General features: G+C 40.7%; 1 protein-coding gene across 1 annotated transcript in view; it reads left to right on the top strand.

Moving 5' to 3' along the window:
• Window positions 1-14170, top strand: part of LOC141013485 (F-box only protein 38-like) — a 156003-nt gene extending 141833 nt beyond the window's left edge. Inside the window, exons 3-5 of the mRNA XM_073487236.1 lie at window positions 3377-3480; window positions 12467-12580; window positions 12744-14170. Of these exons, the coding sequence (XP_073343337.1) occupies window positions 3377-3480; window positions 12467-12580; window positions 12744-12922 (397 nt within the window). The 3' untranslated portion in view covers window positions 12923-14170. The remainder of the gene's footprint in view (window positions 1-3376; window positions 3481-12466; window positions 12581-12743) is intronic.
• The last annotated feature ends 12811 nt before the right edge of the window (window positions 14171-26981 follow it).

Here is a 26981-nt window from a genome sequence, read left to right as displayed (position 1 = left end):
GGGATGTTCTTTTAATTGTTATTCAAGCAATGTATTTCTCGTGACAGTTGCCAACTTACCATGAACACACTTCACCGATGATCTCAGTTGTGGATAACTGGTTCGCTCTGCCCGACTCTGGCTGGATCAGCTGGTTGTAGGGTTTGTGGTGTTCTAAACACGAGTGTTGCCAACAGGGACGTTGTAGAGCAGTGGTTCTCAACCTTTTTTGAACAAACGCCCCCCTGACCATACCATGATCCTCTTACCTCTATTATATGTTCTGGTGTTTGACGTGTTCTTGTAGTAAACAGTGTGTTAAGACCGGAGGACTTCAATTGACATCGGGTTTTGTATGATGAGAGAAGCCATTCGTTTGCTTTAAAGTCCCTGTTTTTATTGGATTGGAGTTGTATTTTTGCCCCCAACAACATGATGTGCTGCTGAGCAAATCTGACCATTTTATAGGAATTGAAAGCATGGATTTTAATTTGAACATTGCCTCCAAAATGTATATTTTTGACACATATAGTAGGTCATGTTTGTATATAACTCAACACTGTGCCTGGAGAAACTGGTAAACAACATGGAAATGTTATTTTAGTTGTAATGGGACCCTGAGCTCTTGAGTTGCTAGGATCTTTCTGCAAAGAGCTGTGAGATAGAATTTAAGTCAAACTGGTGTTTCTACTGAGAGAAAGGCCACACAGCCTTTGAGGATGATGAATGAATTGCATATTAAGTCTGAATAGAAGTGGTAAACGTTTATATCACTTCATAATATCACAACATTTGAAAATAACCCCAGGTGTATTAAGCAACGTGGAACTTGGGAAGAAAAATACCACCACAGCAGAATTTGTTGAAAATTAGTTTTAGTAGGCTAATGTAGTCAGAGATGCCAACAACACGCACACTTCACGTGAACAACAGTGAATGAACCAATAAAAAAACAGAAATCGCTTGTGCGTTAATTAATGTGCTCTAGGCTTATTAAACATTTGAAAAGCAACGGTCATTGCCTGAGGACTGAGACGCTGACATGAACCAAGGAAAAAAAGAAGAAAAAAAAGCCTATTTTAAAGAAGGGAACTATATAGGACTGTATGCGCTTTATTTATTGAAAGCAACCTAGTGAGAACCCTGTGCTTGGTGGGCCGCTGCCAGCTTTTTCACGTCTGGACACTGGGATGTTAGTTTCATTCTGAGAGCGCCAGAGCTAACCAGGTTCAGACGGTTGCGGTATTTCGTCTGCATGTGGAGAGCTTGGCTGAATCCCTGTTCGACGAGATACGACGTGGGGAAAGCGAGGAGCCAGGAGATGGACCCTCTCCCACAACGGGGGAAAACGCTGACCTTGCGTTACCCACATCGCACGAACGTTGCACGAACGCAACACATTGCAACACATTGCATGAACGCAATGAATGTTAAGATACACTTTTTCCTCTCGACCGCTTCTACTCTCGCTCGCTCACCTCTCTCGACCACACACACACACACACACACACACCGCTCTCACTCTTAAAAGGACACACACCGATCTCATAACATGTAGCTCAGTAGAATTTATTGAAACACCCGTAAAGTAGACTATTTATTTCGGTTATTTGCACTAAAAAAAGTTGGGAAACCATGAAAGTTTAAAATGTAGAGTTCAAAAGAACTTTGTACAAGCCAAGTTGTGGTGCTCAGGCACGAATGGGGGGCACCATTTGGGCACCATTTGACAGTGTTCCACAAAGCTTCTTGTGATGTTGTGAAGTTTCAAGTTTCAAGTTTTTATTGTCAATTTCTCCACATGTACCAGACATACAGAGGAATTGAAAAGACGTTTCTCACTATCCCACGGTGAGAGAAATAAAGTGTACAAGCACAACAGATGAAGACAGACATTCAAGTAACAATAAAGTGCACGACAGATAAAGACATTTACTAACATTAAATAAACAATAAATATAAAAAACTACTATGTTTCTGTATGTACAGTATGTCCAGTTTCTGTATGATATGTAGTGCAAAAAAGAGCACTACATATCATATCATCAGTAATAGCAGCAAAAAGTTTCTGTATGATGATCAATGGGGTTGAAGTGGGGTGACTGTGGATGAAATGACAGTCAGGACCCCATGGTCTTCTGAGGTCTCCAAGTAATTCTTGAAAAGCTTTAAGGTGTGTCTGGGCTCATTATCCTGCTGCAGTATGAATCCTTCTCCACAAAGATACAACCCAGCAGATGTAGCACATTTCTGCAACTGCTTCTAGGTCTAAGGAGTTCAGCATTGATCTGTTAAAGCACATTATTTATTTGAACAAGTCAGGAAAGTCACTAAAGGCCATTTCAAAGATAGAAGCCAGAAAAGTTCTGTGGTCAGATGAAACAAAAATTTAGTTGTTTGGCCACAATGACCAGCAGTATTTTTGGAGGAGAGAAGGTCAGGCCCCAAGAACACCATACCTACTGTCAAGCATGGTGGTGGTAGTATTATGCTGTGGGGCTGTTTTGCTGCCAGTGGATCTGGTGCTCGAAAGAAAGTAAATGGAATAATGAAGAAGTAGGATTATTTCCAAATTCTTCAGGAAAACCTAAAATCATCAGCCAGAAGATTGGGTCTTGGGTGCAGTTGGGAGTTCCAACAGGACAATGATCCCGAACACAAATCAAAAGTGGTAAAGGAATGGCTAAATCAAGCTAAAATTGAGGTTTTGGAGTGGCCTTCCCAAGTCCTATCCTGAACCCCATCATGTGGACTTTGCTGAAGTTCTTGCCACTTTTTCCAGTAATCCATTCTGTAATTTCTTTTTTTTTTTCATTTCTTTCTTAGCCCATACATTTGGCCTTGTTTCCCCTTCTGGGAAGTGGTTTAGAACCTGCTACTCATCCTCTGAGACCACTACAAAAAACCCTTCTTTTGACAGTACTTACATTGGTTGGAGTCTTGCATTCTTTACTATGATGTGATGAAGTTGCGTTGAAGATGCAGCTGCAGGTAGCTCCTCCAAATTTTGCTACGTTTTTTTTTTTTTTTTACTTATTTTTCCGGCTTTATTTCTGAAACACATGTTGCTTATGGTAGAAATGCTTTCATCAGCATTGAAGGAGAAAGCGGCTGTTTTGGATTAAGAGTAGCAGACTTTGAGATGATCACTGCCCACAGCATCTTTCCATGTTCAGATGTAGGTCAACAGAAAGAAAGCTCCACAAGGCAAATTAAGCCCATTTGATTAAACTATCAATTGTCAATTGTCAATGGCATTGTTGGCAAAAAATAATGAAATACAAAATTCAAATTTTACATTTTAAATGAGCAAGTATAAGGCCGAGTCTTACTTTGAATATGATCTATCACTGGTGTGCTATAAACTGATATCTGTCTTTCTTTGTCTCTCTCACAGAGAATTAATTAAGTATGAGTTCTTCCCAGAGGCCACCAGGACAGAAGAGGATGTGAAGAATTATCCCAAATACCCCTGGGGCCGGGATATCTATACATTGGAAGGTAATACAGTCACACCAACATTAACCCTCACAGATTTCGAGTTTTCTCCTGAAGGCAGACGTGCACATCAACTGAACTTTTTTTTTTGCATTGTAGCCAGTAATTCATTTAATTAACAGCGCACAGAACTATTGCTGGAATTAACCAAAATATTGACTCTTATTTTAAAGTGCTGTTTGATTTGATGCAGCAATATGCAACAGTTGTGGTCAAAAGTTTACTTGCACTTGTAAAGAACATGTATATCATGGCAGACTTGAGTTCCTATGATTTCTACAACTACTACTTTGTCACAAAAAACATTCAAGAAGTGTGATTCATTATTATAGTCGACATTATTATAAACTATAATAAGCCAATTCTATTAAAGTGCCATTGCTTACCTTCAAATAGATACTTTATGAAAGACCAGAGAAGACCAGGGAATCCTATGTATTTTTCTTGCTATTATGTATATCTCTATCTTAATCTGCTTATACCTCAGTGTATAAAAAAACACACCTGTTGTCTCATCCTGGATCTGAGGAACAACTATCCTGTTGTCTGGATCTCCATAATCAGGGTCTCTTTGAGCTGGATCAGTCTGCATTGGACCTCTCTGAACTGGATGTCCCTAATCAGTGTATAAAATCACACCTATGATTAACAATCAGACAAAGGTTCACTACTGATAATAAACTCAAAAGTTGGATTAACTTAACAGTCTGCACTCTGCAGCAACTGTCAGCAGACGTAAACAGTGTGCAGTATGGTTCAATACAGTGCATAATTTCAGTAGACAATGACAGTTAACAGTGTGCAGTACTCCCAGCAGTCACAGAATACAACTAATGATAGCAACATGTTCAAAAGCAGACAGGTCGTAAGTCCTTCGCAATAAAACGGGCTATATATGCTGTGATTACCTTAGACCTCACCGAGTTGTGGCTGGTCCTTCTAAAATCCAAATCTCTTCCAAATTTTTGATTTTGTATGGTGCATTTTAAATTTTACCGGTGTTGTTGGACATGTGTTGCTTTTGTGTTTACCTGGCAGGCAACACTAACGTTACTTTGACACATCTCGCGAGAGTCTCGTGCTGACCTTTTAACTTTTACGAGAGTTTGAAGACGATGTGAGGCAGAAGCAGCATAGCAACCGATTCATAACTTTAAAATCGTGCCATCGACTGGCTCACTGTACATTTAGATCGATCCAGAGTTCCGCATATTGGTGTAGTCATATCTTTAACTTTAAAACCAATTTCCAATCCATATGGGTGAGTTGTTACACCCCTAGTGTTTTGCATTGCCATGGGCTGAGAGGCTGCTGTGCAAGAAAGAAGTGATCAGATGAAACAAAAATTTTGTTGTTTGGCCACAATGACCAGCAATACGTTTGGAGGTGAAAAGGTGAGGCCTTGTCTCCAAATTCTTCAGGATAACCTATCATTATCAGCCAGAAGATTGAGTCTTGGGCACAGTTTGGGGACAGTGATCCCAAAAACACATCAAAAGTGGTAAAGGAATGGCTAAATCAGGCAAGAATTAAGTTTTTGGAATGGTCTTCCAAAGTCCTGACTTGAAACCACATCATCTGTGCTGAAGAAAAAAGTCTGTGCCAGGAACCTAACAAATTTAGTATTCTTCACTGATTCTGTCAAGAGGAGTGTTTAAAAATTCAGCCAGCGGCCTGCCATAAGCTTGTGGATGGCTGTCAAAAGCGCCTAATTTAGGTGAAAATGGCCAAGAGACATTTAACCAAATATTAGAATTACTGTATTTATATTTTTGACCCAGCAGATTTTGGTCACATTTTCAGAAGAACTATAATAAATTGTTAGGGGACCAAACTAAATGAATGTTTTTGTGTACCACTCATTCCATCCCAGAAAAGAGAGAGAGAGAAATCATTGGAACTCAAGACTACACGTTCTTTACAAATGTATGTAAACTTTTGAACATGAATATATTATTAATGATTAACCTATAATCGATTGGTAAGGCATCCGACTATTGATTGAAGAAATTGCTAAAAATTTGCATCCCTAGTTGCATCTCATCTCAAGTGAAAACTAGTCAAACCAATACTAACCTCATCATGGAATGTAAAACCTAACTCTTAATTAGATGTGTGATGGCTACAGCTGCCTGAAAACAGATGTTCATGTTGTGATTCTGGTCACTAAACAACAGACAGTTCCTATTAGCAGTTGGACAAAGGTGTGTGTGTTTTAACAACTGAAGTGCTTTAACTCAGGATCTGTAGGGAGCAGAAACCTGCATTGTCCAAAAGCTTCATACATTTTTATCCCAAGATGACACTGATCGTATTGAATCAAAGTTTTCAAATTCCACAAGTCCACACATGAATGTTTTTGATTAATAATTGGTTTCTCATGGCCTTGCTGTGAAAATAATGATGTAAACAACAACAAATTTCACCAGAAAAAGCCCCACTGAAAGAATTTCAACATCAGTGGCAAAATATGAGCAAAAATACGTTATTTAAACTGGTTTTCATACGACATGACGGTAAGAACTGTAACAAAGGAAAGAAAAACAACTCTGCTTACTTTCCAATTCCATAAAAATTAGAGCCCGAACGATTTTATCGGCCAATATGACACTTAAATGGGCCTATCACGGCCATATTGGTATTGGGGGGTGGGGCCTCCATGGATCAGACCTGCTCCAGCACAGATGCTCAATCAGATTGGGATCAACACCTTGGGCCCTTTATTGTGTTCCTCGAGCTGTTCCTGAGCAGTGTTTGCGGTGTGTCAGGGCACATTGTCCTGCTGGGGGGCTACTGCCATTGGGTAGTCTTGTTGTGTTGAGGGGGTGTACATGGTCCACAACAGTGTTTGGATGGGTGGTGTGTGTCAAGTGCCATTCACATGAATGCCAGCACCCAAGGTTTCCCAGCAGAACATCGCATTGTGATGAGATGATCAATGTTATTCACGTCACCTGTCAGTGGTTTTAATGTTGTGGCTGATCTGTGTATGTATACTGATATGAAAACCTTTATTTTAAGACTGTATAATAGAGAAAACAGTTGGGTAATTATCAAGGGTGTCATGACTTTTTTAGTCCAGCAGAGCGCACTCTGACTCCATAATTAACAACACTCTCAGATTCAGCAGTGCCAGCAGCACATGTAGCAGAGTGCGTCACAGCTGATTAGACAGTGGTACAGGGTGAAGCCGTGTCCTCAAGGCAAGTTGCTAACCAAACGGTAATAATGATATATTGCTAAAGATGACATGTGTTGATAAGCAAGAAAAAAGCTTTTCTGATTGGAGTTAAATTAATTGAAATGGTGGCTCGGAAGTAGAATAAAAATGCAGATTGTCGTAATTGATTATTAAATTGGAGTTGTTGGTTTAAAAAAAAAAGTGAGGTCAACACTCGCTGCAGTGATTTTGTTTTTGTAATGCAAAATACAAACCTGACCAAGGCAACATGTCTAACATGAGGAAACACCTGGTCAAACACCAAACATAAAAGCTGAAGCTTGTACAGTATTTACCAGCCTGACTGCCAAGTTCCTCACAGCGCCCACAACTGATGTTAGCACTGCTAAACCCCTTTATGAACTGAAAACCTTAAATGAGGCATCAACAACTTCATCGACATGATATTCCATCAGTTTATATAGGGCTGCACAATTAATCGAATTTTAATCACGATCACGATTTTGGCTGCCACGATTAAATTAAGATGATCGTCGCAATATTAACATTTAAAAAGCGGGCTCTGTTGCATATCAAATCAAGCACTTTCTCAACCCAATAGTCAGCCAACCACCAGGGGGCGAACAAAAGGTTAGGGCTTCATTAAGCTGCCTAAAGCGAGCGCACCCTGCAGCAGCGGCAGCCTCAAATTAAATTCAACAGTGTGACGCCAGGTTCAGAAAGGACGCCGAAGCGCCGCGATTAGCTGCAAAGCGTCGAGGAGCGGAGCCATTTTCGTTTTGGCGCCCATGTTAACCAATGGTGTCGTTCACATAGGTAGCGCCATGGCACTCTGCCCGCGTTTCGGCGTCTGGTCTATTATTTTTCGCGTGCCGCGGCCGAATGTGTCAAGCCGGGCAGGAAGTCAAACAAAGCAACAACGAGAGAATCCGGTCGATTTTCAAAATAAAACAATTTTCAAAATAAAACAATTTTCGTTAATTAAACACCCCGATTGACAGAAAACTACTCATTACTATGAAGTGGACATACATTTACAGTTGTCAGGAAAACATGGCGTTGTAATTTTATGCGGTTATTTACTTTTCTATGGTGAAAAAACAGCTCCAAGTGTGACTACAGAACAGCTGAGGAGCAGAGCCATATGCCGGCTTGCGCGGAGAAATTCGTGTCTGGTGTGAACAGACGGGCTGTGGCTCACGCGAGAATTTCCAAGCGCAGTGCTTCGGCATCCTGTCTGACCCTGTTAGAGTGAGAGTGAGACGCAATGTCGGAAGCAGACAGTGACAGTACGGCAGCATCTGGAGGTGAGGAGCTAGTGCCTCTGAGGGATCGATTGCACTCTGCAATGGCATATTTATTTTTTGCCCTTTGTCTTGGGTACATTTTATTTTATTATTTATGATTTATTATTATTTTAAGTTTCAATTTGAAGCCTTGTTTACATACGGTTTGTTTAAAAAAGAGTGCAATAAAAAGATATGTTTTACCTAACATAATGAATAATCGTGATTAATAATCGTGATTTCAATATTGATAAAAATAATTGTGATTATCATTTTGGCCATAATCGTTTATAAGATATAAGTTTATACAGTTTCGTCCAGTTATCCACTAGGGCTGGGCGATATGGCAAACATTTTTATCATGATGTGTTTTTTTATATTGATCAATTATATTGATTGAACCATCCCTTGACACCCCCCCCCCCCCCCCCCAAAAAAAAAAAATAGATTATTTGTATTATTTTATTATATATAATCTTAAATACAAAAAGGTAACAAGAACAGAGAAAAAAACAAGATAAATAAATGAAATACAGTATATAAACACCAATGTAAATTGCACAAATCCTTCATCACAGGATCTAATAACCATGCTTGAAAAATCCCTGAAGAAAGCTAAAAAAATATTGTATTGTATCATTAGTATACATGTTATTCACAGCATTTATAGCGTTTACAAAAGTAAAAAATTATGCAGAAACACACACATACACCCCCCCCACACACACTCATGCAAACACACACACACACACACACACACACACACACACACACACACCTGAGGAGTCCTACAAGGAACATTACATGTGGCTGAGGAGGTAGATGGCTCCAGGACCATCCCTGAAGAGGCCTGTGTGGCTGCAGAGGTAGATGGCTCCTCATCAGACTCCAGGACCATGTCTGTGGCTGCTGTGGAAGTATCTGACTCCTCATTTTGGCCAGTGGGTGCTCCAGCTCCAAAATATTTCAGAAGTGCCCCTGAATTTACAATTAAGATACAATATGTAAGTTAGATCACACTTACATCACACATGCATCAGTTACCCAATTAAAATGACCATAATGCACATTTTATTAACATTTGTTAACATCCTATTAACTAAGCATAACACACTACAAATTATTCAAAAAGCTATATCACATGTAGCTTACAAAATGCCATGTCAATGTATATTAGAAGTTATTTAAGTTAGCATATAGCGTATAGCATTAAAAATTCCACAGTCAGGACGTCTGTGTGAATTTGCACTTGTTGTGTTGCAAACACAAACTAGCCTAGGTTGCCTATGGGTGAAATTAGTTGCATGACATGATGCCTCAATTCTAATAGTTGCTAGTTCAGCAAAACTAAAAACCTTCTGTGGCTAAGTAGCAACATATTAGCAAGAGGCTAATAAATAGCCTATAGGCTACTGTCACTCACGTCACTCATAGAAATCTGCACACCTTTATCTTTTGCCGTTTCTCCTCTTCTTTTCTTCTTTTTCTGAACTGGGCACCTGATGGCTTCTTTGGTATTTTACTTTGATCCATGATGAAGATGAAGACTCGACATCATTACCTTTTGCATTACCTTTTGCCAACACCGTCCGTTCGCCCATCAAACAACCGGAGTCACGTGATGTAAACAAATTCACATAGATGCATGCACAGATTTTTTACATTTTTCACATAACCCAATTAATTACATGTAGGTATATGGGTCTAGATTAATTTTAGGAATGAAATACAATTTATTTGGAAGCAGTTTGTGTTGTGTGGCCTGGGATCATCAGTCTATCCCTCTCCCCCTTCCCCTTGCTTTGATCCAACCTCTGCAGTCGCAAGTTGATCCCGCGCCCCCCTCCCCCTTACCTCTTCTGACACACACAACCTGTGTGACTCTCAGCAGCAAGTTGACGTGACAATGAGGGCGCCCCAGCGCCCACTCCACTAACTTGACATGGAAATGAGCGGTAGTCTAGAAAACTGGCGAGTTTTGTTTTGTTTTATCTTTAGCGATACAGTAAGTAATTGCACTGGTTATGACTTTGTATCGCTTCGATTTCTTTTCATATGGGGTAATGGCTGAAAAAGCAGACGCAATTGTTGGTTGTCTAACTGAAGTTTGACTAGTAGAAGCAGTAGGGCTGGGCTGTTGGCTACTTGAGGGGAGGCTGACGCTAGCATGATAGCGCAAACTCATGCTTTTGGAGTACTTTGAGAGGTTGGTGGTGTTTCCAGTTCTGCTGAGGACTGGTCGACGACACATTTTGCACCTGATGCTGGTCTGTGCTTTGTCAGATTTCAGGTAGCCAAGTAACCGAAGTGGTATGACCTTTCTTCGGTACAATTTCTACATATATTTTTACATATATATGTGTATATGTATATGTGTGTGTGTGTGTATATATATATATATATATATATATACAGTCATGGAAAAAATTATTAGACCACCCTTGTTTTCTTCAATTTCTTGTTCATTTTAATGCCTGGTTCAACTAAAGGTACATTTGTTTGGACAAATATAATGATAACAACAAAAATAGCTCGTAAGAGTTTAATTTAAGAGCTGATATCTAGCCATTTTCCATGGTTTTCTTGATAGTAACCAAAATCACTTAAGTTCTTACATCAATAGCTATGGCACTGTACTGCCAAAAACACTGCTTTTAAGCATTCCATGTTTTCTTTTCTGTTTGCTTTAAACACATGATACACACAGGAGTTAGTACTTGATTGCGTAACCATTGTTTTTGATGACTGAAGCCATGCGTCTTGGCATGCTCTCCACCAGCTTCTGACATTGTTCTGCTGTCACAGCAGCCCATTCCTGTTGCACAAATTCAAACAAATTTGCTTTGTTTTTGGGCTTGTGGTTCTCCATTTTGAGTTTGATGATTTTCCATAGGTTTTCAACTGGATTCAGATCTGGTGATTGAGCAGGCCAAGGCATGGTGCGAATGTTGTGGTTCTCCATCCAGGCTTTAACTGACCTTGCTGTGTGGCAAGGGGCATTGTCTTGTTGGAAAATCCAGTCATTCGAGGCAGGAAAGAGTTTTCCAGCTGATGGAAGAAGACTGTTTTCAAGAGTAGCCCTGTACATGACCTGGTTCATTCGCCCTTCACACAATTGCATTTGCCCTGTTCCACTCATACTGAAACAACCCCAGATCATCACTGATCCACCCCCATGTTTTACTGTAGGGGCAAGACAGTCTGGTTTGTAGGCTTCTCCAGGCCTCCTCCTAACCAGTAAGTTAGCTGGAGTGGGCATCAACTCAAAATTGGATTCATCACTGAAGAGAACCTTAGCCCAATCATCAACAGTCCAATCCTTGTGATCCCTAGCAAAGAGTAACCGGGCCTTCCTGTGCCTTTCGTTGATGAAGGGCTTCTTCCGTGCTCTGTGTGACTTCAGACCAGCTTCAACAAGTCGGTTTCGAACTGTCCTTGCCGAACAAGTCACATTTCTCGACAGTGCCCACTCATTTTTAAGGTCCCTGGAGGTCTGACGACGATTCCTGACACAGGAACGGACGAGTGCACGGTCATCTCGTGGGGTAGAGAGACGTTTCCTGCCGCGGCCAGGTAGCAATTTGGTAGTGCCGTGTTCGGCTTGTTTTTTCTTGTTGTAATGAACAGCTGTCTTGGAGATCTTTAGTTTTTTTGCTACCTGTCTCTCACTCATGCCAATTTCCAGCAGTGCCAAGATGGCTGCCTTTGTGGCTTCACATAATTCTTTTGTTTTAGGCATTATGTGAGAGCTGACAACTTCTGAGTTGTGCTATGGCTTGAATGTAAGCAGGAAACCACTCTAAGCCTTTGCATGTGCAGTGCTGCTTATGACATGAAATGGCCTCTTATATACCCTGGGAATACAATTAAGCTTAAGAATGTCAAATAGGACATAAAGTATTATGTGATCAGCTGCATTTTTTGTCGTGTTCATTGTAATATACCTTTAGTGGTACCAGGTATTAAAATGAACAAGAAATTGAAGAAAACAAGGGTGGTCTAATAATTTTTTCCATGACTGTATATATATATATATATATATATATGTATATATATATATATATGTATATATATATATATATATATATATATGTATATATATATATATATGTATATATATATATATATATGTATATATATATATATATATATATATATATATATATATATATATATATATATATACATATATAGCAAAATTAGTTATTTTGCCAAATTAGTTGTAAAGGAAATCAGATTTTTCTCCTTGATACACCATAGCTTCAGGAAGATTCAGAAGCTTCCAGTACTCTGTGTGGAAGATGTGAGTCTGAATGGTAGCAGGAGTGTACTACAAGTGAGGCCTAGTTAAGACAGGGTCAAAATAGCATGAAGGACATGACAAGAAATGACAGAGAAATGGTGGGTGTGACAAGATTATACTCCAAACAAACTGCTGGCAGAGTGGAGACACGGGAGATGTGTTGTTCAGAGGCAACAAACCTTTTTTAAAATGAACATATTTTTTTATGTTATTATTCAGGAGTGGTGGATGGTGCTCCCTACAGCATGATAACCGACTTCCCCTGGCTGAAGGCTCTAAAAGCAGCTGATCCCAACAGCTATGCCCGCTATGACTTTGAGGACGATGAAAGCAGTAAGTGCATCCATCTGTCCTATCAGCAGTTACTTCACATGGTTTTTCCCTAAATGTGCACAATTGTTAGTATTTACCAGTTAATTAAATTGTTCCTGTAACAGAAGGGATATAAGTGAATAAGCACTTGAAATATTTTGCTCTCTGTTGTGTTGTGTGTTAGCCACCATCTATGCCCCACGGCGTAAAGGGCAGCTGTCAGCTGACATCTGCATGGAAACCATTGGGGAGGAGATCTCAGAGCGTCGACAGAGCAAAAGAGGAGTGTTTGAGAGGGTGGTGGTCCTTTTCCTGCATCACTGTGATACACCAGGAGAACCTGTGGATGATGACTACATCTAGATACCACAAAACACTACTGGCTCCATCACATAAAGAGGGATCCCAGCAGACAACAGTCCTGCTGATGCAGTGCCTTAGTTCCTGACTGTGAAATACTTGGATGAATCAGACAGTGGAAGTGGCTTAAACTAAACATGTTGAAGATACTCTTCAAAGGATGGTAAACTTTTATTGGGTTTTTTTTCTTTTTGAAGGCGGAGACAGTTTTCACCCTTAAAGTTACAATGGGAAAATAAATGGCTAATCTTAAGTGTGTTTCGAACATTTGGCTAAGGTTCATGTCACATGGCAGATGCTGATTTTCTTTTTTCCTGAGAACAACAATTACAACTTTACAATTTAATTTTTGAAATGAAAATATTGGAGGTTGTTGGGAATAAAGGCCTGTCTCTGATATATTCCTGTCAAATAAGGGCCTTGGCCACCCCTGATCTCTGCATAGCTTGTGTTCTCAGCTGCTTTACTTGTCTGTCATGTTAGCCTCAGGAACACATGGAGAGAGACCATGCTCTAGTGTGGGTCTAATCTTTAATCTATCCACTGCCACTGTCTGCCGATCTCTGTTCCACGTGACCAATCACTGAAAGCAACGGTCTTAGACAGAAATGTCAAAGAAAATTCAGAGTTTAATTCAGTTCCCCTTCGGAGTAAATTTTTACAACTGAACTGGTGCAAAAGTCTACATCGACTTTGTTGCAGTTTCTCAGTGGTCAAACAATGTCTTCACTTGGATAGTTCAGCAGCTTTATTTTGTTCTTGTCAGTTTTTGTCATATTTGTTTTTAAACACTACAAGTTTAAAAAAAAAAGTTGAGGACCAGGAGTAAAAATTTGAATTGAGTTCAGCGATATGCCTTTTGAGGAAATAAGTGTGAGTATAAAATTGGGAATAAAAGCAGAATTCAGACTTTGTCAGTATTCAGATTTTTTTTGTTGCTCAGACCTTTGACTCTGTGCTCAGAATTCTGAAATTATTCTAAAAATATTTTTCAATGTGGCTCTACTCTTACTTCCCTAAGGGGATTATAAAAGGAAGGTCAGTGTTGTCATACAGTATATGTTAGTAGGGTACAAAAGAGGGAAGGACAGAGAAATTACTCAAAGCAGAGAAATTAGAACAGTACAGCAAACAAAGACATAACACTATCAACAATGTTTTCTGTAATGCCAAAGATGGGAACTGTGACAAAAGTGTATAAATGTAGTTGAAGGGTGACTTTCAGTAAAGAACTCCCCTTTGTTTAAAGCAGCTGATGGTTCAGCTTGTCTCAGGGTGTTTCACTGCTTCTTGAAATAATCTCCTTATTCAAGTCTGTGTGATTGTAACATGAATTAAATTTTAAAGCATTCAGGAATGTTTTAAAAAAAAAACCAAAAAAACCAACTTGTTTTTATTGCTTAGGATTACTAGCCATAAAGCTAGCTTTTTAAAGGTTGGTTTATAAAAGGTTTTAATTGTCATGTACAGCGGTCATTCCCAGAGACTGGATGATTTTATTTGGCTTGACAATTACATTATTCCCCCATATTTTTCTCTTAGGGCCCGAGCAGAGACCGGTGCTGAGGCCAAAGGATGTGTTCCCTCAAATAAATAGCTTTTTTCAGGGCTTTAACATGCTCAAAAATATATGGTGGAAAATCATGTATTTCATGGGTTTTGGCAGTGGGTGTGGTAAAATGGCTTACCACCCATACAAAAAAGTCTCTTAGTACCATGAGCGAAACTGAACTGAAAACAAAGTAGGCCATTTTGAATTAAGTGCGTTTTTTTTTGCGATTTGGGCATCTTGTCCTTTCAACAAACTCCTCCTTATGCTTTATCCCGATCGACTTCAAATTTTGTCAGGGCAGTCTTCTTCTGTGGTGAAAATCAAAAGCTTGAGTTTTGTTGAAGGTCACAGCAATGCAGCCTATTTCGATGAGTCGCCATGGAACAGGAAGTGGCTGTAACTCTATATGATTGAATCTGCCCCTAACCTCACACGTTTGATAAGAGTCCCGTCTGAAGACATTAACATGCAAATATTCTGTTACAGTCATAGTGCCAACCTAGTGGCAAGAGGAAATGACATATTTCTATACTTCTGTGTAGTCCTTCTAGGTTGATCAAATTCGCCTCAAATTTGATAAGAAAATCCTTAAGAATGTGTTGATGGTGTATGCTGAACATTGTGAATTCTCATTGGATGGTTGTAAAACATCTATTTACAACCATGAAAGGCAAATTAAGTGACATGTTCTGTCTGTCTATCAGTCGATCTCATTAGCTCTGTTTTGGTACTATTGACAGCGTTACTCACACATACCCTAGTTTAACCGTGCTCATTTCACCATTTCACAGCACAAATGTCCACTTGCTTGTGGAGCTGACAGTACATGGTAGATTTATTTGTCATTATTTTAAACAACATTTTTTTTTTTTTTTAAAATGAAGGTTTAGTCATTAATTCCTGCTACATCTATTTGGAGTGTTGAGGATGAGTTGAAGAGTCTCACAGCCTGAGGAATGAAGCTGCTCTGTAGTCTGGTGGTATGTCAGCAGATACTTCTGTATGTTTTGCCAGAGTGCAGCAGGGTGAACAGACTGCGTCTGGGGTGGGTGTTGTCTTTTAGTATCCTTTGGGCTCTTTGCAGACATCTCATTTTACCAATGTCAGTGATGCTCTGTAGATGGTACCAGTTAAGTTCTCGGTGGTTTTAATCACCCGTTGTAGAGCCTTCCTTTCCTGGGCCTTGACGAGCCATGCCAGTTGTTTCCAGTCAGTGTGCTCCTCTGAAAAGTTAAAAGTTGACCAGAAAAGTTTCCATAGGAAGTAGAGCCTTTTCTGTGATTTTTTTTTAACCAGGGTGGTGACGTGTGATGACCATGATAAGTTCTCAGTGATGGTAATTCCAAGGAACCTATAACTGTTGACTTGCTCCACCTCAACACCTCAACAACAATCATCTTCTTGGTTTTGATGACGTTGAGCAGTAGATTATTCTCCACCAGATTGTTGATTTCCTCCCAATATAAACTCATCATTGTTTATCATACGGCTGATGATGATGGTGTCGTCCTTGTACTTCGCAATAGAGTTCTCCTGATGTCTTGGAGTGCAGTCATGGGTATACAGTGTGAACAGGAGGGGGCTGAGCACACAGTCCTTGGGGGCTCCGGTGTGGAGCAGTAACGTAGAGTAGGTGTGAGGGCCAATCCTCTCGGGTCTGCTTGTGAGGAAGTCCAATACCCAGTTACAGAGCGTTGTACTCAAGCTTAGAGTGTTAAGTTTTCAGTCAGCTTCATGAGTGAGATTGTGTTGACAGTAATCATATGCCAAAATATTTAAACACCAAAAAGCATTAAACGCCATGCCAGCATAGCTCATGTGACGTGCACTAAACTGACAGCTTCAGTTGTCGCTGCGTGGCATGACCGCTCTCTCTTTTTTAAATCTGATTATAAATGAATGTGTACCATTAGGCACTCAACTTCTTGTCGTGCCGAATACCCCCTTAGCTCTTCTAAAAATTGTAAACCACAGCCTTGTGGGGCTTGTTGCTTTTATACAACAGCAATGGCATATACATGAAAAGGTTTCATAATAAATAATCATTCTTCCACCAAGATATGTAGTTCTTAAGCAACATTCATCACAAGGGTTTCCAAGCAACACAGACACAGCTACAACAAACAGATACAGTAGAAGACATGTTTAAAGTTTGGGGTGATTATTAACATTTATCTGGATTGTGGGACTTGCTTTTATGAAACAGATACAACATTTACAGTATATAGCAAGGTTACATAAAATAATACACATCAAGCAGTAACTGAGAATGATTTAGCTCCATTTTGGTGATTGTTTTTAAGTAAATATTGAGATCTTTCTCAGCACACAAGTTTTATTTTAAGCATGTTTCCTCTGTTCTTTATCTTTCTCCTCTATCCTGTCCATTTCTTTGCACTACTCATCCACTCATACCTCACCCAGTTAATAAAAGTAAACAACAGTTTAACATTTTGAAACAATTTGTTTGCTTGTCACCACTGGTAACATGAGGCGGTACCTGCAGCCCAATCAGGTTGCACAGGTAGCCCAGCTCCTCCAGGATGGCACATCCATACGTGCGGTCGCAAGGTTTGCTGCACTGACTAATGACTAATGATCTTTTTGCTAGTACAAGCAAAAAGATCATTAGTAGGCTAATTTCATCCACACTTGCCAGCTCTCACCTTCTCTGAGCTGTTACCCAACCATTTCACTGAGATCTGTTAATGGGTTCTACTAGTCGAATTTGTCACTCAACTACAATAGCACCTGGGGATCTGCGTTATTATGCATCCCACTCAACTTCTCACAAGACCCGCCCTACTTCGCCTCTGATTGGTTGGCTTCGTTGGTTATGTTCTCTATGCTGTATTTATACAGGTAAATAATCCATGTTGGTCCAAGTATGTTTTGATTCTTTGATTTTTCACATGAAACAATAAACAAAATAATGGAAAAAAACATGGTATAGTGGTCAGAAAATGTGGGGGAGGGTCTTTATCTAGAGATCCTGCATATCTGAGAACTGATGAACGACTGATGACTCTCACCTGTGTTAGGAGATGGGGAGGACAACGCTGAGATAAATGCATTGAATGGCCAGACGGTGCATGGTAGAGACTGGACTACTTGGGATGGGAGGGTGCTGTTTGCAACTTTTAGTGTTGCCAGCAGCGAAGACAACTAAGGGGAGACATTTCTGTGGAGGAGGGGAGGCTGGATGTCTCCTTTTGGTAGTGAGTGATCGTTACTTTAAAAGATTATGGCAACAAAATGACAATATGTGTAATTTAATAGATTTTAATTACTAAAACTTTGAGTAATAACTATTTCATCATCTAAGTACCTTTTATAAAAAATAAACAAAAATATGATAAATGATAAAATGATAAATATAGCTTAAAAAATATTAGATAAATCCAAATCAATTTCACATGGCAAATTTAGATTTACTGAATATCTGTGTGAAATTGGTTTATATTTACTAAATATCTGGGTGAAATGATTTACATTGAATACATTTACACTGCTATTCTTATTTAACTGTACCTAAATAAATTGTTTAAATTTAAGCTTTAATGAGTATCACAGGACCTATAATCTATTCGATGATATTGTATTTCTCTATTTCACTCAATATCAAAGTTTAATTGAATTATGTCAACAAATCACCATGCACAATAAGATCAACAGATAAACATTTGCTAACATACATCAATAATGAGAGGAGCTAAAAGAAAATAAAGACAAACTGTAAACTGGCAATCTATTGGTCATTCATGTTGTTAAACGTTTAGTCATATGAGTGAGAATACTCAGTGACCAATTTAAAATGTGCACCTATATGTTACTGACTACCCTAGGCTCTGAAATGTTGGATTATTCTGACCCACGCATCTGTAAATATGGAGCAAATGAAACATCTTCCACTATAATGCAGTTCAGTACAGCACCACTTTTAACTGTGACCTCAATAATAAGCATGAGAGAGGTATATAATGCACTTCTTGTCAAAGTGACAGGTCTATTCTCGTTCGACCAATGAGATTGCAGGATTAGGGTTAAGCGCCACCCCCTCTCGACCAATGAGATTGCAGGATTAGGGTTAAACCCTGACCCCTCTCGACCAATGAGATTGCAGGAATAGGGTTATGTCCCACCTCCCTGTCAGCCAATGAGGCGCTGCCCACATCATCTCTCCCTCGTCCAATGAGGCGCTGCCCATGTCATCAGTCTCTCGCGCTGTGCTCTGAGCACGGTGCTTTCTGAAACTCCGGTGACATGCTTTCGGGAACAATGGGAAGCTCCAAAGAAGCGTGTATCACATCTACACCGCATTCAGATGCCTCCACCAGGGGCTCTCCATAAAGAATGGCCGCTGCAAGATGGTTGTTAGTGGGGTTACGCGTTCAACTACAGCGGGAAAGAAGCGTGTTTTTATCAGCTTCGAAAAGGGGAGAGTTATAGCCCTTCGGGGCTAACAACCTCACCTCCACAGATTGGTCTGTCTTGAACGTGTTGGGGTCAACTGCTTTGAAACCAGAAGCCCCTCAAAATGGAGGGAATGCTTCCGACGAAAGAAGAAGAGTCGGGAAAAGAATTGTATCCAGCATGGTGTGGGAGACCAAAAGTTCAGCCTCCGGCAGATGGTACTTTAGAGCTAGCCATCAGATGTGCACGGAAGCAGAAAAGATCACGGAGGAATTTGTCCTGGAGTATTTCAGCAGCGAATGTGGCGTATTTCAGACAGCATTGTTCATTCCTCTCGGGGAATGGTTGAAAATGATGGAGGAAAATGGGGATAATACTATTGTTGGTCGCCAGCCGGGCCTTTAGAGACATCATGTGAGTGAAAAGGGTTTTGTAGACACTCCCTTCATCTCTACAACAGCCAATCAAGAGCCCCCCTCCCCCTCTTCATCATCATCTCAAGTGTTTAAAAGACACGGGAATTTGCAAATTTGAAATCCGCCTCAAGATGACCTCTCAGGAAATCCGCTGCCGTCTCCTCCTCCTTCACCACCTCGTACACCGCCTCCTTTTGACCCTGATTCAACGCCGCCACCGGCGCAAAGACCGGCAAGACCAACCACCCTGCCGCTTAATCCTTCGCGTACAACTTCACCGCAGACGAGGGTTAGTACTCCGTTTCCAAAATGCCGCAGAAAATTGTTTAAATCTTTGTCAGCTCCTGACCTTCCATACCATTTTTGTTCTTCAACTATCCAGGAAGAGAACGAACCTGAGCCTTTGCCCGACTCACAGCCATCGCCGCCACCTCAACCACGAATGCCGGTTCCACCTTGTGCGCAAACACCGGCATCACCAACACCCCCACCATCTCCTGAGCAACGAGAGGACGACTCGGAGGACTCGGATGGGGAAGAGGACGACTCAGAGGACTTGGATGGGAAAGAGGACGTGACTGACGGGCTGCTGTCCGCCATTCTCATGAACACGGTGAAATCAGTGGTGCTGTATGTGTTGGACCACGTTCTGGGGCTGTATCGACAGGAAATATGCAACGGTTTTGTGGTGAATCATCCTAGCCAGAGCCAGCACCCGTGTTTGGAGGAAGAGCCTGACTACTTCTACGTGTCACATTTTGACCCGGTGAACAAAAGACTCTGGAAGGCTACACTTATTCCTGCCATCTCAAGCGCTCTTGAGAAACGGTCCCTTCATGTCTCTCACTGCAGGATCTACAGGCTCGTGGAGGCCTTTCTGTATGATTTGAAATTTGTTACTCGCATTCGTGAGAAAATAAAAACGGTACTTGACACACTGGTAGGCGACAGCAAAAGCTAGACATGACATGTTAAAACAGGCCCTTGAGATATGGGACGACAAAGAACCAGAGGAGGAGGACGACGACATTTTGGTTGTATGTTTCTAGCACCGATTTTTTTATTTTGCTGAAAACAAGTAAAAAAAAAAACATGGGGAATTTTCCTCAAAGAATGTTGGCCTGTGTAGAAGAACACATGATTGTTGAACGTTTAGTCTCTGTTTTGAATCAAGTTATCAAAAACAAAACAAATTGCTCTCTGTTCAGAGACGTTGAGGTTGTTCAAATGGAAAAGATGTTGGAGTTGGCTCGATTTCACTCTGTGCAGACACCTTGGGAAACAATTGTAGACAACGCCTTGACGCTAGTTGACGAGTGTATACTTTTGTCAACATTTAATAAAATCATCAGGGAGATGAATGCCACACACTTGGGACATCTATTTACACTGTATGCTTTGTTTGTAGATGTAAGTTGGCAGTCTTGGCAGAATTGTGGAAGATACACAATATTCTTAGAGACACCTTTGATAGCACTGTACTGAGGAGAGCCCTGGCTACCATTCAATCTGAATGTTAGTTTTCTTAGTTTGTATAGATTTTTTTTTTTTGCTCTTTTTAATGTGTAGATGTTTTGCTGTTACTTACTTTTAATGTGTATTAGCTAAATGTTTTGCTCTTATTACTTTTTAATATGCAGATGTTTTGCTGTTACTTACTTTTAATGTGTAGATGTTTCTGCTCTTATTACTTTTTATTGTGTAGATGTTTTGCTGTTACTTACTTTAAACTTTGGAGAGGCGTGGGGTTAACATGTCCGAGAAACGTGTAATGAAAAAAGTGTATTATAACCCCTCTCACCCGGGGAGTTTTGGAGGGGTAGATAGACTACACAGAGCTGTGCAGTATGAAACCGGTAAAAAGGTAAATATTGTGTGTTGCAGGAACTGGCTAAAAGTTACAACAACAGCTACCACAAGAGTATAAAAATGACCCCTGCGCAGGTCACGGCTGAAAATATGCCTCTAGTTTTTCAAAACCTGTATGGTTCTTTTCCTCTCCGTTACAAAGAAAAGTTTGGTTTTTTTTGAACAATTTATTTATTCAAATTTTCAAACAAAATACAATACAGTATTCCAGAGTGAACATTGGGTATTAACACCCCGTCCCCCCCCCCAAAACCCTCCCTCCCTCCCTCCCCCATGGACAAGAGTGGGGAGAAAAAGGATAACAGTAATGATAATAATAAAATAAATCTGTAAAAAGTGCACTATAGAAATGAAACAAAACAAAGACATAAAGAGGTTGGTACAAGAAATAGAAATAACAGCAGGAGTCACCTATACATACATACATGAATTCCAGAATCAAGCCCTATTTCAATTCTGACCCTGGACGTCACCTATAGGAGCAACTCTATTATGTAAAAAAGTTACAAATCCTCCCCAACATTTATCAAAGACTGATGGCTTTTTCTTAAGATTAAACATGATCTTTTCTGAAGGCAAGTATGACGAGAGCTCTTTAAGCCATAGAGAAACACTGGGGGGGTCCTCGCTTTTCCAGTTGATGGCTATACATTTGTTAGCTGCAATTAGGGCTAGTCTGATGAAGCGAGTGTTGACTCTCATATTAATTGGTAAAAACGACAGGTCCCCTAATAGTGTCAGCCGTGGGTTGGCTGGAATTTCCACCCCCACAATTCCTCTAACAATGTTCAAGATAGATGTCCAATACTGCTCCAAACATCTACAAGTCCAGAACATGTGAAGAAGGGATTTGTGTATTTGTATTTTCAGTCTTACACCTAGGACGGCATTCAGAGTGGTTACTACTTATCTTATGGAGATGATAGGGAGTCAAGTAAACCCTATGTATAAGATTAAACTGTAAAAGTTTGTGGCGGCTGTTATAGGAGAATGATTGAGAGCTACTACAAATTTCCTTCCATTCAAAGTCCTCAAAGGCAGAATCAGTGTCTGTTTCCCACTTATGTTTTGCATTAAAAGCTTTATTTTCTGCCAGGCTCATTAGTCTGTTGTAAGCATAGGATAAAAAGCCTTTAGAGTTATGCTTGTCTCGCATCATACTGTCTATCTCAGAATCCTCCAAGGGGATAAGTTTCCCACCTTGCTGTACCCTAATAAAATCTCTGACTTGTAAATATTTAAAAAAATGTGCAGAGGGGAGCCCGAAGGTGAGCCTCAGCTGTTCAAAGGATCTCAGATTATTGTGCTCATATAAATGTCCAAAAGTGCTTATACCTCTATTATACCAATCTCTGGTAATGCCATCTCTCAATGCCCTAGGTAAAGTCGGATTAAAATGAAATGGAGTGGAAGCATATAGTGTGCGGACATTATGGAGCTTTGTTCTAATTTCATCCCAGATTTTTGATGTAAGTTTTACCATTGGATTCGGAGTTACATTTTTTTGCTTGTGGTAAGAGTGAATAAATGGAATGCTAGATAACACTTCCGCTGTATGAGATTGTTCAATCTGTTTCCAAGCTGGAGGGTGCTCTAGATCTTTAATCCAAGTCCAGATAGCTCTGGACTGAGCAGCCAAATAATATAACTGAAAATCTGGTAAATTCAGGCCTCCCTGGTCAGTGGGCCGACAGAGGGTCTTGAGCTTAACTCTGGGAATTTTACCGTTCCACAGAAATCTAGATATCAGTCTGTCCAGATTTTTAAAGAAAGTTTTCGGAATTGGTGTTGGCAGTGCTTGAAATAAGTAAAGAAATTTCGGTAAAATATTAATTTTAATACAATTTATTCTTCCAATTAGAGATATAGGAAGAGACTTCCATCTGTCCAAATCGGCTTCAACTTTTTTAAACAGAGAATCATAGTTGAGAGAGTAAATCTGATGTAACTGGTTAGGTATTTGCAGACCAAGATAACAAACCTTATAGGGGTCCCAATGAAAGGGAATGTTTCCCCTTGATAATCCTTGAGCAGCTGGGTTAAGAGGCATCATCACACTTTTCTGTTTATTTATCTTGTACCCGGAAATGCAGCTATATTCTTCTAACAGGGTGCAGAGGGCGGGGAGCGACGTCTCTATATTAGTCAAATACAGCATAATGTCGTCAGCATAAAGCGAAATAATATGCTTCACGTCTTCGACCATAACGCCCTCTATTACAGGACGTGCTCTAATAGCAATTGCGAGGGGCTCGACCGCCAATGAGAAGAGGAGCGGAGACAAGGGACAGCCCTGGCGAGTGCCACGTGACAAGGGGAAAAGAGATGAGATGTCAGAGTTTGTTCGAATCATCGCTGATGGATTAAGATATAGTATCTTTATCATCTGTATCAAATTTGGACCAAAATTCATTTTTTCTAAAACTGCAAAGAGATAGGGCCATTCTAAACAATCGAATGCCTTTTCAGCATCTAATGAAAGGGCAACGACCGGCACATTAATGTTTTTGGCGCAGCAAATTACATTCAGAAACCTACGGATGTTATCAGAGGAAAAACGGTTCTGAATGAAGCCAGTCTGATCTTTATATATAAGGTCAGGTATCACTTTGTCCAGCCTGGTGGCTATGACCTTGGTAAATATCTTATATTCTGATGAGAGAAGGGCTATGGGCCTGTAGGAGCCACAGAGTTTTGGGTCCTTGCCTGGTTTTAGCAGGACAGTAATCAGAGCCTGTTCCAAAGTTTTAGGTAGTTGGCGTATTTTAAGTGAGTGTTTGAACATATCCATCAGCGGTGTTATTAAATTAGATGCAAATGTTTTATAAAAGTCCATAGAGAACCCATCTGGCCCTGGCGATTTTCCTGCTGAAAGCTTACCAATTGCATTCAAAATCTCCTGTTTAGTGATATCTGCCTCTAGGCTATCCCGTGTCCCCACCCCCACCCCCGGGACGACAAGCCCCTCTAAGAAGTTGACCATTTTATGAGTATCGACGCCCTGAGAGGAATACAAGTCTACATAAAAATCTTTAAAAATGTCATTGATACGTTTGGGATCATGGACTATAATAATTTTAATTCCCGGGGAATGGATTATTTTCAACGAGAGGTTGGCTACCCACCCGGCGGATATAAAGGCAGAATTCTATCACCTCTTTTGTTACAGTGACATAGTAAGGCATCAGGTGGTGGGTGACGCTTACGCTCCTCTCCTGAGACTTGTCGATGTGAAAGGTACCTACGGGGAGGTGATTACCCAGCATTTTAACCCACCCTACTATCTACCTGTGGCCAAAAACCACATTGAAAATATTTCTGTCGAGATTAAACGGATCAAAATCAACCTATCGAGTTTACCTTTGGCAAAACGGTTGTAAAATTACATTTTAGACCCATTTCTTCTCAGTGACAAAAATGATGCATCAGACCCTCGACCCTCACCGTTTTGTGAGTTATTATGAAAATCAGGTAGGAGGAGCCCTCCCCGGTTTTTACGGGGCCCCCGTAATGTACGGGAGAGGGATAGGTTCTGTATTTTCAAAGCTATTTCGTTTTGTATCGCCTCTGATTAAGAAAGGTTTTACCATTGCTAAGCCCCATCTAAAAACAGCGGCTAAAAACATAGCCTCACAGGCCATCTCCCACGCCATGAGCAGAATATCTGGCGGGCAAGAGGGCCCCGGAGATTCTCAAGAAGGCTCAGGAGGTATTATGGTGTTGGCCAGAAGACCCAGGAAGAGGCCCCCGGGGGACCTTGTTTTAGCAAGGTATAAAAAACCCAGACGAGGTGCAAAAAAGAAATCAGTAGGGAGAAGCCGTGTTAAGGGAAGGAGGTCCTCCGCTGGCAGAAACCGAGGCTCCGGAGACATATTTCTCTAATTTTTCTCTAAAAAAAACAAAAAACAAAATGGCCTTATTGCATCACAAATCGGCAGAGTGCAGCATGGCTGAGCTGGATTTATTTTAAGCTCCCATGATGCAGTTGTCTATCGACGAGAAACTCTATACAGAGGTCATGCCTCTGTCGGTCATTACAGATACAGGCCCCATAGAGTTTTTTATACCCGGGGACGGTGAAAAATATCTGGATTTAAATGACACCTTGCTCCACCTCAGGGTGCAAATTACCAACGCCGATGGGACAGACCTAGCAGTCGATGCCCCTGTAGGTTTAATCAATTATCCTCTGAATACAATCTTCAGCCAATGCTATATTATTCTGGGGGACAGACTGATATCACAGTCCAGCACTACTTATCCTTACAGGGCTATGATCGAGACCCTGCTCAACTTTTCAGAAGCTAGTCTACAAACACAGTTTAGCTCCGGGTTATTTTACAAAGACACCGCCGGCTCTATGGACCCTCAACGGTCCGAACACAGGTCTAAATCAGAGAGCCGTTTTTACAGCGAGGTCCAGTGAGCTCCACCTGCCGGGACCTCTCCACGCCGATATATTATTCAGCGAGAGGCTTCTTTTGAACTCTGTGGATTTGAGAATTAAGCTGACCAGAGCGTCCGACGCCTTTTGCCTCATGGGAGCTGCCAACACCACCTACCGTTTGAAAGTGTTGGGGGCTGCTCTGTTTATGAAAAAAAGTTACCGTTTCCCCGTCCATGCTCTTAGGTCACGCCGCGGCCTTGATGAAGGGCAACGCTCTCTACCCCCTTCACGTGTGAACGTGAAAACCTACTCCATTCCGCAAAACTCTAGGATATGCAATCAAGAGAACCTCTTTCTGGGTACTATGCTAAAGTATGTGGTGATAGGCATGGTGAACCACGAAGCTTTTACGGGCAGCAGGAATCTGTCTCCTTTCAATTTTATTCATAACGATGTTGAATACCTGGCCTTGTGTCAGGATGGAAGACAGGTACCGGCCAAAGCTTTTCAGCCTCAATTTAACAACGGTGTATCTGTCAGAGAGTTTTACAACATGTTTACAGCTACAGGAAGACACTTGAAGGATTTACCTCTGAGCATCAACAGGAGAGAGTTTAAACAAGGATACTCTTTGTTTGTTTTTTAATCTCAATGCTGGGAAAGATGCTGACGCCCTATCCCCCGTTTCCAATGGGAATTTAAGACTGGAGATGAGATTCAGAGTGCCTTTACCTCACACCACTACTCTGATTGTGTATGCATGTTACGAGTCTATTTTGGAGATCAACTCTAAAAGGCAGGTAATGGTGGATTATTACTAAAAAAAGAAGAACATGAACAGCCATCAGCTGGAGAGTCTAATGGCTCAATTAGTGGGAGATGCTTTCTGCGGAGTGTGGGCCTCAGACCAGCTACCGCTGCTGACGTCATCTTTTAAAACCCCCGCCTACCTCATTGTTAACACACACCCGGCGCATGAGCCGGGGGAGCACTGGCTGGTCCTGACCCTGGAGGAAGATGGAACAGCAACTTTTTTTGACTCTTTTGGATTTCCTCCTCATTTTTCTCACTACCCTAAACACATTTTACAGTTTTAAAAGACCGTTGCAGCGCTATTTTATATCACAACAGACAGTTGCAGCATACGTTGTCCTCTGCCTGTGGTCAACATTGTGTTTATTATTTATGCCATAGAGCCTGCGGGCAAAGTTTTGAAAATGTTTTAGCGTTGTATCAAGAGGATGAATTAAAAAATGACAAGACTGTAACTGCGTTTGTGAAAAAATATCAAAGCTGTGTGAAGCAACAAAGATGTCAATCTTTTCACCACACCGTGTGTCCTTTACAAATGTTTAAAGATTGTTACAACTTGTGAAATAAAGACAAAAAAGACGAAAACTTTTTAAGAGTTTTTATTGTTATTAT

This window comes from Pagrus major, chromosome 18, assembly GCF_040436345.1.
Source record: "Pagrus major chromosome 18, Pma_NU_1.0".
Taxonomy (NCBI): domain Eukaryota; kingdom Metazoa; phylum Chordata; class Actinopteri; order Spariformes; family Sparidae; genus Pagrus; species Pagrus major.
Note: the sequence above shows the minus strand (reverse complement) of the source record. Positions and strands in the feature narration are given on the sequence as shown.